The sequence below is a fragment of the Limanda limanda genome, chromosome 11 (assembly GCF_963576545.1).
Source record: "Limanda limanda chromosome 11, fLimLim1.1, whole genome shotgun sequence".
Lineage (NCBI taxonomy): Eukaryota > Metazoa > Chordata > Actinopteri > Pleuronectiformes > Pleuronectidae > Limanda > Limanda limanda.
Genome location: NC_083646.1, coordinates 28,188,812 through 28,202,075, shown reverse-complemented (window position 1 = coordinate 28,202,075; position 13,264 = coordinate 28,188,812). Strand labels below are relative to the sequence as shown.

Genomic DNA, 13,264 nt, shown 5'->3' with positions numbered 1-13,264 from the left:
TCCTACAAACCAACCATAGTGATCTACCCTGAACCACCTGAGGACCCACAGCTTTATTCCTGGCTCCCTTGAGATTTCTAAGCCCCTATATCTACAAGGGTGAACCCAGCCATCCAAGGAGGGAACTTTACTCCCATCAATTTACTAAATAAGCATGTATTTGCTATGTTCTTTCGGTCACTACACAAAAGTCACTTATGAACAAGACCCTGAAATACTTAAACTTCCCACTTGAGGCATCAACGGACTCTCAACCCAAAGGCAGCCAACTATTTTCCAAACCTGAACCAGGTCCTCAGACTTAGAGGTGCTGACCCTCATCTGAAAACCTGCACATTAATGTAGTGTCCTGTTGGTCCTAGGAGCTGCACTTTCGGGGTAAACAGCCCCTGGTAGAGTCTTCCAAAGAAAATGTGTCCTCGTGGAGGGGTCAAACTCAAAGCAATTCATACAACCCTTTTGGATTTTTTTTTGTGTCACTTCACCTGGACCAGGGCAAAGCAGGGCCTTCTCCTGACCTGGGAGGGGAGCGCCATCTTTGACCCATGGAGACCAAGTTTGCACTTATTGGAATATTGAAGACTTCCACTACTTTTTGAAATTCATGCAGTTTGGGTCACAAAAACTACTCATCATGTGGATATGCTCATAAGGTCTCAGTCATTCAAGTTTATTGTCCTCCCTTTGTGATGTTGCCTCCTATAGAGAAAAGTTTATTTTTAATTAATATTGTTTGTTTAATTAAATGTGTAAACAGTTTTTCTTTTTATCTATGTCACTCAGCTGGGACTTAGTAATCAAAAGGCCATAGTGCTGCTCAGGATATGAACTGATATCTGCATGTATCTCATCCTAAATGCATCGCTTTCTCTGTTCTCTGTCCCCTCCAGCTGTGAGCTGATAGATCAGAAGGACTGACAGACATGGGAAAGCAGAATAGCAAGCTCCGTCCTGAGGTGATGCAGGACCTGCTTGAGAGCACCGACTTCACAGAGCATGAGATCCAGGAGTGGTACAAGGGGTTCCTAAGGGACTGCCCCAGCGGGAACTTGTCCATGGAGGAGTTCAAGAAGATCTATGGTAACTTCTTCCCCTATGGAGATGCTTCAAAGTTCGCCGAGCATGTGTTTCGCACATTTGATGCTAACGGTGATGGGACAATAGACTTCCGGGAGTTTATCATTGCACTAAGTGTGACATCACGCGGCAAGCTGGAGCAGAAGCTGAAATGGGCATTCAGTATGTATGACCTGGATGGGAACGGGTACATCAGTAAAGCTGAGATGCTGGAGATAGTACAGGTGAGTGTGCATGCTATCTGTGTACACAAATAGTACATATTAAACAGATAATGAGTAACCAAAGTTCTCAGTGTCTAACATACTGAAAAGTGCAAAAGCAAAAAAAACAATTGTAGCACCAAGAAGAAAGTGTTGATGTCATAAAGGCCTCAGGTGGCCTTTGACTGTGAATCATTCAATTCTGAAAAAAATTGCAGTCACGTGAATCACAGATTTTCAAACATCCACTCAACTGTGATATTAGCCAGGCCAGTGACTCTTAACCACCGTTGCTGTACGGCCCGTGTATCCACACTCTTTCTGACAGTACAGGTATTTAAAAAACAGGAGGACGTACGGCTCTGCTTTATGTCAGTTTTTCTCAAAATGACATATTAGGTCTAGCTAGACTGATTTGAAATGTTCCTTGTCCTGTACATGGATACAGTTTCAGAACATCGTTAATTAGCTTTACTCCTTTTTACATGTGTAGCTTTATAGAGAAAGGAAAATTATAGATTTTCCATCTGCTCCGCACCATTAACAGGAGCAAACAGAAGTAAATCTTAGCCTAATCCATGTCTACATTAAAGGGATAGCCCAACAAAGAAAGAAAATTCACTCATTATCTAATCATCAGTTTTGGAGTTTACGGGGTAAACAGCGTTGCAGCCAAATCCAATACAATTCATGTAAATGGTGAGCAGTTCTTTAAACATATAAAAACGTTGCATATATAAATGCCTCCATACTGCTCCAGTGGTGTCATCCAAGTGTCTGTAAGCCCAGGCATTCAAATTCGACTCGAAATGGTGTCATCTAAACCGTGTTTTTAGCCTAAATGTCCTCTGTGATCACGGCTCTGGGGTGAGGATATCATAGGACATGTAAGCTTAAAACACAGTGTAAACGACTATCAAATTTGAATGACGGGGCTTAGAGACAGTTGGATGACACTACAGGAGCAGTATGGAGGCATTTACTGTTGTTTTTTTATGCGTTTCAGGAAGCGGTCACCATTTAATTGAATTGTATTGGATTTGGCTGCAATGCTGTTTACCCCTGAAACTCCAAAAGAGTTTTGTGGAGTCAAACACATCACCCAAGATTTATACATCTTGGAGCATTTAACAAAAATAATTTTTGTGTGTAAACTGACATCTAAAAATAAATAAAAAAACAGCAAGGGAAAGGGGGGGTGGTAAGAGTGGCATTTCCTGTACAAGAGCACCTCAAGTAAACACACCATACCCAAATGCAGTATATCTAGTCTAGTCTAAGTGTGTGCGTGTACGTGTGAGTGTGTCAGCCTGCTTTTCATCTTTTTTTCTTTCTTTTTTTCCCTGGACATTTGTGTAACAGCAGGCGGTTTCTCTCTTCTCAGTATCACCCAAATTCACCTCGCTTTTAGTTCTTCTCACCTTGTCTTTTTGCTGGGAGTTCTTTTATTAACATGGTATTTGCCTAAGTGAGGAAATGAGTTGCATACTTACTTATTAATTACTTTATTGGTGTTGTAAGTTTGGAGACACGGCTCCTCAGTTCTTCGGATGATAAACATGCTAAATGTCTTTAACCTCGCAGCAAGAAGTTACTGTAAACCATAGACTGTGTATACAGAAGATGGACAATGTTTTTCCATATCCTACCACTATCCAGAAATTATGCCTAATATATTTAGAGTATAAATGCTGGCTTGGCTTGGAGCCAAAAATAGAAGTCATTGTAAAATAATTTTTTTCAGCATAGATTATTTATATGAGGTGTCCAGAACAACATACTAAAAGTCCTAAGAAATCCTAGTTGAGGAAATATGTTTAATTCTCATCAATGTGTGCCAATAAGGCCAGGCAACAATACACCCCAAAGGGGCTATTTTTTCCTTTACTCCTATGAAAATGAAACTTTACGCAATGAAAGTAACCATGAAACGTAACATTTTTTGTGTTACAAGTTTCTTTGAAAATGAATTTTAATATGCAAGTGAGCTATACACTAATCGAATATGCCCAAAATACACCCAAATAGGCTTAATTTTTTTCTTTACTCCTACCACAATAAAACTTTACATGGTAGAAGTATACATAAAAAGTAACTTTTTTTGTATTACAAGTTTCTTTTGAAATTAATTTGAATTTGTACATGAGCTCCACGTATTGAATATGTCCTAATTTGCATAGGCAGAAACACCATTCATATGTATGACAAAAACATCGGCCCAATCTTCATCTCTTTGTGCTGCAGTCTTTCTTGCAACTACAGTAGACTACAGCTAGTATTTCTGGTGATGCCGCAGGCTGATCGGTCATTATCGGCATAAATCTCCCATCCAAAACATGCCACCCCCAGTCTTTTGGGTCCATACGTTCACTTCCCCTTTTCCACTCCATCATTTGGTAAAAGACCCGAAGACTATGGAACTTTGCAGCTGTTGACGTTGGAGGGAGAGTTTGAGGTTCCACTGGAGATGAGTTCTGAGTTACTGTATCACAGAATCGCCTCTATCTCAGCATATCCAGTGATTCATCTTTTTCGCCCCCATACTGTACAGTGATACTAGAGCTTTTTCACCTGCTGCAATGATGATGCCTTTTCCCACAATTTCCTGTGACTGGCTGGACACCTTAGCTTGTTCGAGAAAGCTAGTGTCATTCTTTATTCTTTCGTGGTGGGGAGGCTCGTGTGCCTCCGTGACCCTGAAGACTATACCCCTGGCAGGTAGTACCAAGCCAGGCAGTTTTCAGGTTAGAGGACAGTCTTAAAGCAGCATTGCCATCACCCATTGGCAGTAGGATGATTGGATGAAGGTTGGGCCGATGTATTTGTCATACATATGAATGGTGTTTCTGCCTATGCAAATTAGGACATATTCAATAAGTGTGGAGCTCATGTGCATATTCAAATTCATTTCAAAAGAAACTTGTAATACAAAAAAAGTTACTTTTCATGTATACTTTTACCATGTAGTTTTATTGTGGTAGGAGTAAAGGAAAAAATTAAGCCTATTTGGGTTTATTTTGGGCATATTCGATTAGTGTACAGCTCATTTGCATATTCAAATTCATTTTCAAAGAAACTTGTAATACAAAAAATGTTACGTTTCATGGTTACTTTCATTGTGTAAAGTTTCATTTTGATAGGAGTAAAGGAAAAAAATAGCCCCTTTGGGGTGTATTGTTGCCTGGAATTAAACATATTTCCTCAACTAGGATTTCTTAGGACTTAATTTAGTATGTTGTTCTGGACACCTCATAGAAATGATCTATGCTGAAAAAATTAGTTTACAATTAGTCGGTCGTCAAACGCTACTTTGCCTGGACTATATTGAGTATTGTAGTTAACTCTCAAATGTGATGGTAGCTGGAGCATATTAGAGGCAGGAACTCTGTGTTTTACTCATCCGATTAGATGGTGCCATGCTATCACTGTTGAAGTAAAGAATTAGGAAAAAGCCCAGGGTGATCTTAGTTCCTTTCTTTATATCAGATTCACACAAACACAAGCATGTATTCACACACACACACACACACACACACACACACACACACACACAAACACACACACACACACAAACACACACACACACACATACACACACACACACACACACACACACAGACACAGTATTCATCCATCCTTGTGTAAGTCTACAGAGAGGGGCTAAATTCTACACCCATTCTGTTTGGCTTGCTGATTCCTTTGTTTCAATGCAACCAGCCTCAACAGAGAGGAAGCAGGTTTAAGAAAAAAGTTTTCAGAAGGCACTGACTTGTGCGAGTAACTGCACAAAGGCTCTACATCTCTGAGTAAAGCTTACTTTTACAACAGTATCTGGTGTCAGTTGTACTAGAGCACATTATCAGGATCATAAAGTTGATCCCAGCCATTTTCTGCCACTTGCAGAGGTTGAAGCAGGATACCCAAAGTAAGCCATACCAACCTGTCTCGATGCACTACATGCATTGTTGTTACTGATGTTGCAGTGATTCAGTTTAGGTTGGGGGAAGTGAGAATGTAGTTTTGAATGAACTTTCCTGCTCCACATCCTTTTATACTAGTTTCTGTCAGTGGGAATAATTTAATCCACGGATGACAATGTCACTCCAAATATCAGAAATGTTGGTGTAGTGGAGCATCCAGGCTGTTGCTCTCTTGAAAAGTTTAATTTAAATATGTTCGACCATCAGTTGTCATCATTTTATTTATGAACTCTTTCTGCTGACAATGGATAACCTTCTTCAGTTTTAGGGGCAGGCATTTACTGAGAGCAAACGTTAGCGAGCTTGTTGGCGGGTTTGTTGGCTACATCCATGCTAACCAGCTAATTCTGGAAACGATGTTTGAAGCAAAAACAACAGTTTTTCAGTTCTTAAAAGCCAACAAGTGTTAATGTGTGAACTTAGATCAAAGTTTTTATTTGTCCAATATTTTAGTTTCTTTCATTAGTCCTTCTAACACACATACGTACATACTCATAGATTGTCTCCCTCTAAATATGCCTGATGGTGGAAAAATGCCTATTCCCGCAAAGTTAAAGTAAGTGAAAGATTCCTGGATCCGTATCCGTAACAATATTTAATGGGTTGTTTCCCGATCATACCACATCCTACCATCAAGTTTCAGGGTAATCCATTCAGTAATTTTTGCCTAATCCTGATAACTAACAGACAAATAAAACTTAAAATGTGTAGCATTTTCTGATGAAGATATATGGGCTATTTTAATGTTATTCTGGGTTTAGGAGCATTCTTTGCACATACAGTTCATTTGATAGTGTAGACTGTTATTCCTGTACTGAATCTTGTTTGTGCAGCCTGTTGCATCGTTGGCCATTACAGAAATAACTATTTGAATCCTCAAATTAAAGCAGGTAGCCCAGTTTTTTGTTTGTTTATTATCTCTGTCACACCAGTATTTGTGGGCAGCAGTTTTCCAATGCTTTACCAGATGGGCCTGGTCATGCCTCCCACGGTGCTCTCGATGTTCTCTATTCTCACTCACCTCCATTTGCTGTAGTGACTGGGGGGTAGAAAATGTTCTCATGCAGAGTGTGTGTAAATGAAAATTCCCTCATTATCTACTCACCACTATGCCGATGGAGGGGTGGGTGAAGTGTTTCAGTCCACAAAACACTTCTGGAGTCTCAAACAGCATAGCAGCCGAATCCAATACAATTTAAGTTAATTGTGCCCTCTTTTTCAGACTTAATTAAACAAAAGAAAAACGTAACATGCCTCCTTACTGATTGTGCGGTGTCATCCCAGTGTCTGCAAGCCCCGACATTCATATTCTACTGGAAAAGGCGTCATTTACACCATATTCTTAGCCTAAATGTCCATTGATAGTATCCTCCGAGGTGCGTTAATGGAGCCTCAGGCACACCATTTATTTCATGTATAAAATATATATATATTAGGGCTGTCAGTTTAACGCGTTATTAACGGCGTTAACGCAAACCCATTTTAACGCCGTCAATTTTTTTAACTCGAGTTAAAGCAGAGATGCAGCTGCAGCTTCAGTATCTGTGTTCGCCTCCAGTCTGACCTGCTCTCGCTTTTTGTTTTAATATTTCGCCACCTAAAATATATATTTTAAGGCTATTGTAGCGTCCCACAGGACACGGAACTTCTTCGTGGTTTAGTAACTGGTATTTTCCTCTACACGAACATGTGCACCTCTCGCTCGTACTCCGTCACTCGCAGACATCAACAACACTTCACTTCCTCATTGATCCCCGATCCCCCCATCCTATTGATCCAAACAGTCACATGTCCCACCCAGACCCCTTCAGTAACCGTCAGACATCAGAGCGCTCATTCAACAGTGTTTTACTGAGCATACGTCAAAACCAAACATAAACATAAACCCAGTCCGTTACCAGGGCCGGTTCTAGGCAGGGGCAAGAGGGGGCCTGGCCCCCTCAAATAAATGTTGTGACCCCTCAAACTAAATCCCAATTTATAATAATAATAATATAATAAAGCACAATGCCCCCTCAAGATTTGTGGCTGCCCCCTCATACATGCCTGTCTAGACCCGGCCCTGTCCGTTACACTATTAGGCTGCAGCTATATGTTTTTATTTATTTAAAAATAGGGTACTTCTTATTTCATACATTTTCCACAAATATGGGGAGGACTCAAATAGCCCTACAAAGTTCTGTGTTTCATTTATTTCAAAGTAGGCCGACACCTGCCTGTGTATTTTGTTTGTTTGTTATTTGTTGCTTGTCTGTTTGAGTAGCTAAGAAGTAGTAGGCTTACCTTTTATTGGTAACCTAACTGTTATGGTTCATTGTTTCGGAAATAAGAGGACTGACTGCTATGTTCACAGGAAACTTGAAAAAAAGAAAATATTAAGCCATGGTTTAACTGCACTATAGGCTGAGTCCTTGTTTACCTGAAATGTGCACTTTATAATTTTATTTTGTACCGCCCTGTTTGGCAATGTTGTTTTTCAATAATATAAAACATTTGCATAAAGCAAGCCAATCCACTTTTCCATGTTGATAAGAGCATTAAAACGAAAGTAAAATTAAAGAAAAATAATAAATGAAGGAACATTCAGAATAGATACAAATTTGCGATTAATTGCGATTAATCGCGAGTTAACTATGACAAAATGCGATTAATCGCGATTAAATATTTTAATCGTTTGACAGCTCTAATATATATATATATACAAAAATATAATTTTGATTGCATTAACTTACTAATAATAATAACAATACTAGTGTTCTCTGAGGGCCCCTGTTTGTGCTGGGCCCTTGGAATTTTCCCTATATTCTCTCTTTCTGCGCTCACTTGCTGAAAGGAATGACGGAACCTTTGTCAGTTGTAGATTGGATGCTGCTTGGTGAAATCTGTCTGAAAATGTACATTTTGTTACCAAAAAATAAAGGAAAGATGCTGACAGAGAGGGAAAAAGGTAGAGGTGTTGTTGTTAGATTTATGAGAAATAAATAATAATGTAATAGAATAAGGTGGGAGTCGGGATATGGGAGGATGCCTCACAGGTAGGGCATCTTAAGAGGCAAAAAATATGGGAAGCTTCAAACAGTTTCAACACAGATTATGTTCTGTGGAATCAAAAGAAACCTGAATTACACTCTTTTTATATTTAGATATAAGAGAATGAATCTGCACGATAATTTAACAGCCTTAAATATGCAATCTAAAAAAACTGACTAAATGATATTGCAGCATTTATTTCTATTTTTGTAACTGTCAATAAATTACATGATATCAATAAAAAATAAATGTTGCTCTGGCCACTTTAGCTCTTACATAACAAATATTGTAGCAAGCATTTTTTGTAACGATGAATCACTGCATATAACTTTAGTCGTCTTCGGCTTTCAGGTGCATTATCGCCTCAGGTGTGGATTTTAATTAATTTTGCTCTCTCTTTCTACACTCATTACCCAGAAGTTGATCTTAGCTACCAAAACTTGGAACCATTTCATTTAACATCTATCATTTCTTAGTTGTACCAACGTGATTTTGTCAGAACCCTTAAAAGTACGGACTTCGGTAGCCAACCCTAGTTCCATCCCTTTCTTGGAACAGTTATTCCTGTTAAAGATGTAAATCTTTAAATGTGAATTACAAGACTTTGCTTTCAGCCACAGGTTAATACAGACTTGTTTGGCACCTTTAGCCACCAGGTCATTCATGTGGGATTGAGTCTAAAAAAACTACAGTGTGTGTGTTTTTCTCACTGTTTATATAGTTTTTAAATGGCAGTAGCACTCAGTGTCAAAGAAAATAAGTAATGTAGGAGACATACAAAATAAATTATTAGATAAAGGCAGCAACAGACAGTACTTTTAATCAAGCTTTCCTTGTTTGTTGTGTATTTGAATCATTCATTAGATGTCAGTGTAGAATACATAGCGTTGAGACAAAAAAGTCAGAAATATTGTGTCAATAAGCTGCAGATCATTAAAATTTTTATCTGTTTCTTGTAATTTTGTAATTTTTAATTTTAAACTCATTCCACTGCATAGCTTTAGATAACCAGCTAAATCCCCATGATGTTTTATTGGCTAAATGTACTAAACACTCACCAGCAGGTTGAAGAATTTTGAATAATGACTGACCGAGCTCCAAATAGAAAAAAAACAAAACAAAGGGAAATAATAATAATAATAATTAAAATTCTAACAATTTCAATAGGGCCTCCCACCGCTTGGTGCTCGGGCCCTAATGAAGGCTGATATTAACCACGGATGCTGCTTGTCTCTCGGCTCCACTTTGACCCAGATGCTGAGCCGCCCTGTCTCTAATAGGAGGCATAGCCAGCACCTATTTAAAGCTCCCACTGTACTGTAATTACAATCAAACATCCTCTGTTCACATGTCAGCTCCCATTCCCCTCAAGCCCGCCCCTTTATTAGAGACACAGAGAGAGGGTTGTGATTTCACTGTTTACTGCCAAACAGCCTGTAATGCAACAGAGAGCAGAAGAGTCACAACACTGATGATTAGTCTGTGTGGTATTGTGTATGTGCACATGTTTGAACTGTGCTATGAGCTGACATATACGAAAACATTCCTGTCTGTGCTCAGTGGGTGCAAACTCTGAGAATCTATTATAACGCACCTGTGTTTGTCTTTGTGAAAGAGCATAGTAAATGTTACTCGTTTCAGTAAATTAATTATCATCTGTTTGTTTTACACTCTTTGTTACACTTTCTCTTAATTCTTTCAAAAACAAATGAAAACGATGTTGCTCCCCTTTTGTGAGAGTGAATTACTCGTCAGTGTAAACAAACTGTAGCCCAGCAGCAACTGTGCGAGATGAAAAGGAAAGTATGGTGAATGTTTCCTATTCAGCACAAGAAAAGAAGTTAATATTCATATTGTGGTTGAGCATCTTTGGGACTAGATATCTTTACAGAAAAACCCAAACAATAGTTTCAAGTTCCCTTGATGCCTTTATGGGCTTTGAAAATGTCAAACTAGAGTTAACTTAACATGAGTTGATCTTAAGTTTATTTAACCTAAAATGTCAAGTGGATTTGAGTGACTGATTACAGAGACGGATTTTACATTTTCTAATTTTAAAGAGTGAGATCTTTTAAGTGCGCAGATGTAGAGACGGAGTTGATAAAGAACCATGGTTAGCATTGTTTTTATTGATAATATTTATTTAAAGACACAGAGAGTTAATGTCATGAAAGAACTCTTCAAATGTGTTTTCTTCTTTCCAAACTGAAAAGTCTCCTGTCCTGTCTATGAGGACATGAGGAACATACTTTTTACCTTTTATTAATGTTATTTTCTTCTAATTTCGAAACATTATGGAAAAACTTGAGTTGTGTTTAGGAGTAAATGCATTCCTAAATTGACAACTCTTGTCAGATACAGTCAGATACACAGATATATATGTATACTGTATATCCTATTAAAGTTCTTGTGATTAAATTATATCACTTGTGTCTCCATGTAGGCAATCTATAAGATGGTTTCCTCAGTGATGAAGATGCCTGAGGATGAGTCTACACCTGAGAAGAGGACAGAGAAGATCTTCAGGCAGATGGACACCAACAGGGATGGTAGGCTGACCTCCATCTACTAATTATCTTGTTTTAAGTGAGGTAGTTTCACATTGATAACTGTAAAACAACATGTTGGTCATTTTGATGACGAGACTATGTTGTATTAAGATCATAAAAACACCCACTGGCGTCACCACTCTGCTTAAAGCCAAAACATTCTGCATCAGGTTAAAACTGACTCTGCTGCTGAAAAAAAAGAAAATCATCAGGTATTAGAGAATTTCTGTGATGTGTGAACTGGTATGACATGCCCATATTTTCCTTATACATTGCTATTGTTTATCTATCAGGATGCGGAAAATCCCTTTAAACAAATTCTGGAAGAAATCTTTGATTGATTGAGTGATAGAGTGAATTTTGTGAATTAAGACATTACAGACATTAAAAATATATACAACAAATTTGAGTCACACACAATTGTAGTGTTTGTACCAGAAAGCCCTTTCATACAGAGGGAGACACAGAAATAGGAAGAGCGGTGGACAATTAGAGGAGGAGACATAGTGGAAGATAGTGGAGAGAGAAAAAGAGGAAATGGGAGGAAGCAGAAGTGCAACAGTGAGCAAGACAGTGTTGGTCTGGACAAGGAAATGTCTTATCTTTCTTTCTGATAAAAACATTAGCAAGGAGCTTGCTCTCGCTCTCTCTCCAAATGTGGGGGAGAGGAAGTTCGAGTGTCTCTGTTACAATGGCGGGTGGTCAAGAGAAAGAAGAACATCATCATCATTGCCACCTTTTGTGGGAACAGAGAAGATTCACATTTAAATTACTTTTCAATTGTCCCAGATTTCGTCAGCCGCTCCAGAAAACGGGTCTTAAGTTGTTTAGGTCTTTCTGCTCCACAGTCCAGAGAATTGCACTGACATGGACATGTACTTCCTCACTGCATGAGGTAGCCTGGCAATATAATGTCCTGTGTCTGTGGCCTTCGGAGGACCGTGATAAACATGACCAGTCATTACATTTGGATTGAATTTAATTATTGGCCGGTGTATTCGCCTGTCACCAACAGATCTGCCGGTCTGTGCACACTCTGCCAGTGCTCTCAATGCACATGACCTGAGTCTTCAGCTGGGAAGGCGGAGAAACATTCAACGTTGAAGCAGAGATGAAAGCCAGAATATAAAGAGCAAGACATGATAAAGTCGGCTTCTAGCAGTTGTCAGTCAGTGTAGCATGCAATTGCCAGCTTTTCCAGGATCCAGCCCTAGCTTTAATGAAGACGTCAAAGTTTTATTGATATATTAAATGACAAAAATAACAAAATGATTATTGCACACTGGTCTTGTCTGTGTTGTAGGTAAACTGTCTTTGGAGGAGTTCATCAAAGGAGCTAAGAGCGACCCCTCCATCGTCCGCCTGTTGCAGTGTGACCCCAGCAGTGCAGGACAGTTCTAACCCTGAGGCACGGACATAACCTTTAGGTCTCACAGTAAGCAACTCAGTCTCAAAATCATAGAGCATATGTCACTTTCACCCTGAGCTTAAAATGATATGTTAAAAATTCGGCTCAGCAGGTTCAGAGAGGTGATGGTTACTTAAAGTGCACAAGTGTTGTAACAGGACATGCCCGTTGGAAAGCGCAAGTTCAGATTTCAGGAGTGAAGGTGTTTCTCATACAAACAGTTGTGCCTCAGGCAGTGAAGAGGCTTGCTGGAGGGAAGCTATTCAGAGGCTGCGTGCACTGTGCAGGATGTGGGATGGGTCATCCACAGTATCACTGGCTACGTGACTATTTGTAGCTCATGGACCGATATGAGAGACTTTGTAGGAGGTATTTTGAAAAATAAACCGAAGTTGCTTAAGAAGTTACTTCTTTGTAAAGCCTCCATGTGTAGGATTTTTGAGGAACTGTCTTTGTGGGCACCTCTTGTAAAAAGGAAAAAAAACTCAGTATTCCCAAAACCCTGAGCTCTGTTGAGTGAGAGATTACTTTAACTCTGAGTTTCAATGTCAAGATGATAATAATGATGATGAGGAAAATGATGATGATTATTATTTCTACAAGAAGCAGTGAGAGCCCTCTCTCTATGGAGGACCATACATGACTTAAGTATAAATAAATAAATGTATAAATAAATACAGAAAATAAAAAAGGAAATTAATTAATTAATACAGAAAAAAATAAATACGTTAATAACAACAGAAATGTCTAAATAAATGTCTAAAATATATTTCCACATTTATTTATTTATTGACTGCCTCATTTCTGTGTGCTTATGCTAATGAGAAAGGCGGGCCTAACCGCAGTCTCATGCAGGATTGGTCACAGGAGTGTGATGAGCCAGTCCTACTACTTCTGCCTTTCAATGCTGACTGGCAGGGGCGTCTTTAGACCTGTTAAAATGTTTTTCCGCCCCCCCAAATAATTATTGGGATTTTTTTTTTTTTTTTAATTTTAACTATTGTTTTACACATGGAC

At 38.9% G+C, this 13,264-nt stretch overlaps 1 protein-coding gene across 3 annotated transcripts in view; it reads left to right on the top strand.

Moving 5' to 3' along the window:
• The window catches only part of LOC133014233 (neurocalcin-delta A), an 82,147-nt gene that overhangs the window by 64,461 nt on the left and 4,422 nt on the right, over positions 1–13,264 (top strand). For all 3 annotated transcript variants that reach the window (XM_061081423.1, XM_061081421.1, XM_061081422.1), the window contains 3 exons: positions 891–1,301; positions 10,734–10,839; positions 12,143–12,274. In XM_061081423.1, coding sequence (XP_060937406.1) covers positions 924–1,301; positions 10,734–10,839; positions 12,143–12,240 — 582 coding nt within the window. In that variant the 5' untranslated portion in view covers positions 891–923 and the 3' untranslated portion in view covers positions 12,241–12,274. The remainder of the gene's footprint in view (positions 1–890; positions 1,302–10,733; positions 10,840–12,142; positions 12,275–13,264) is intronic.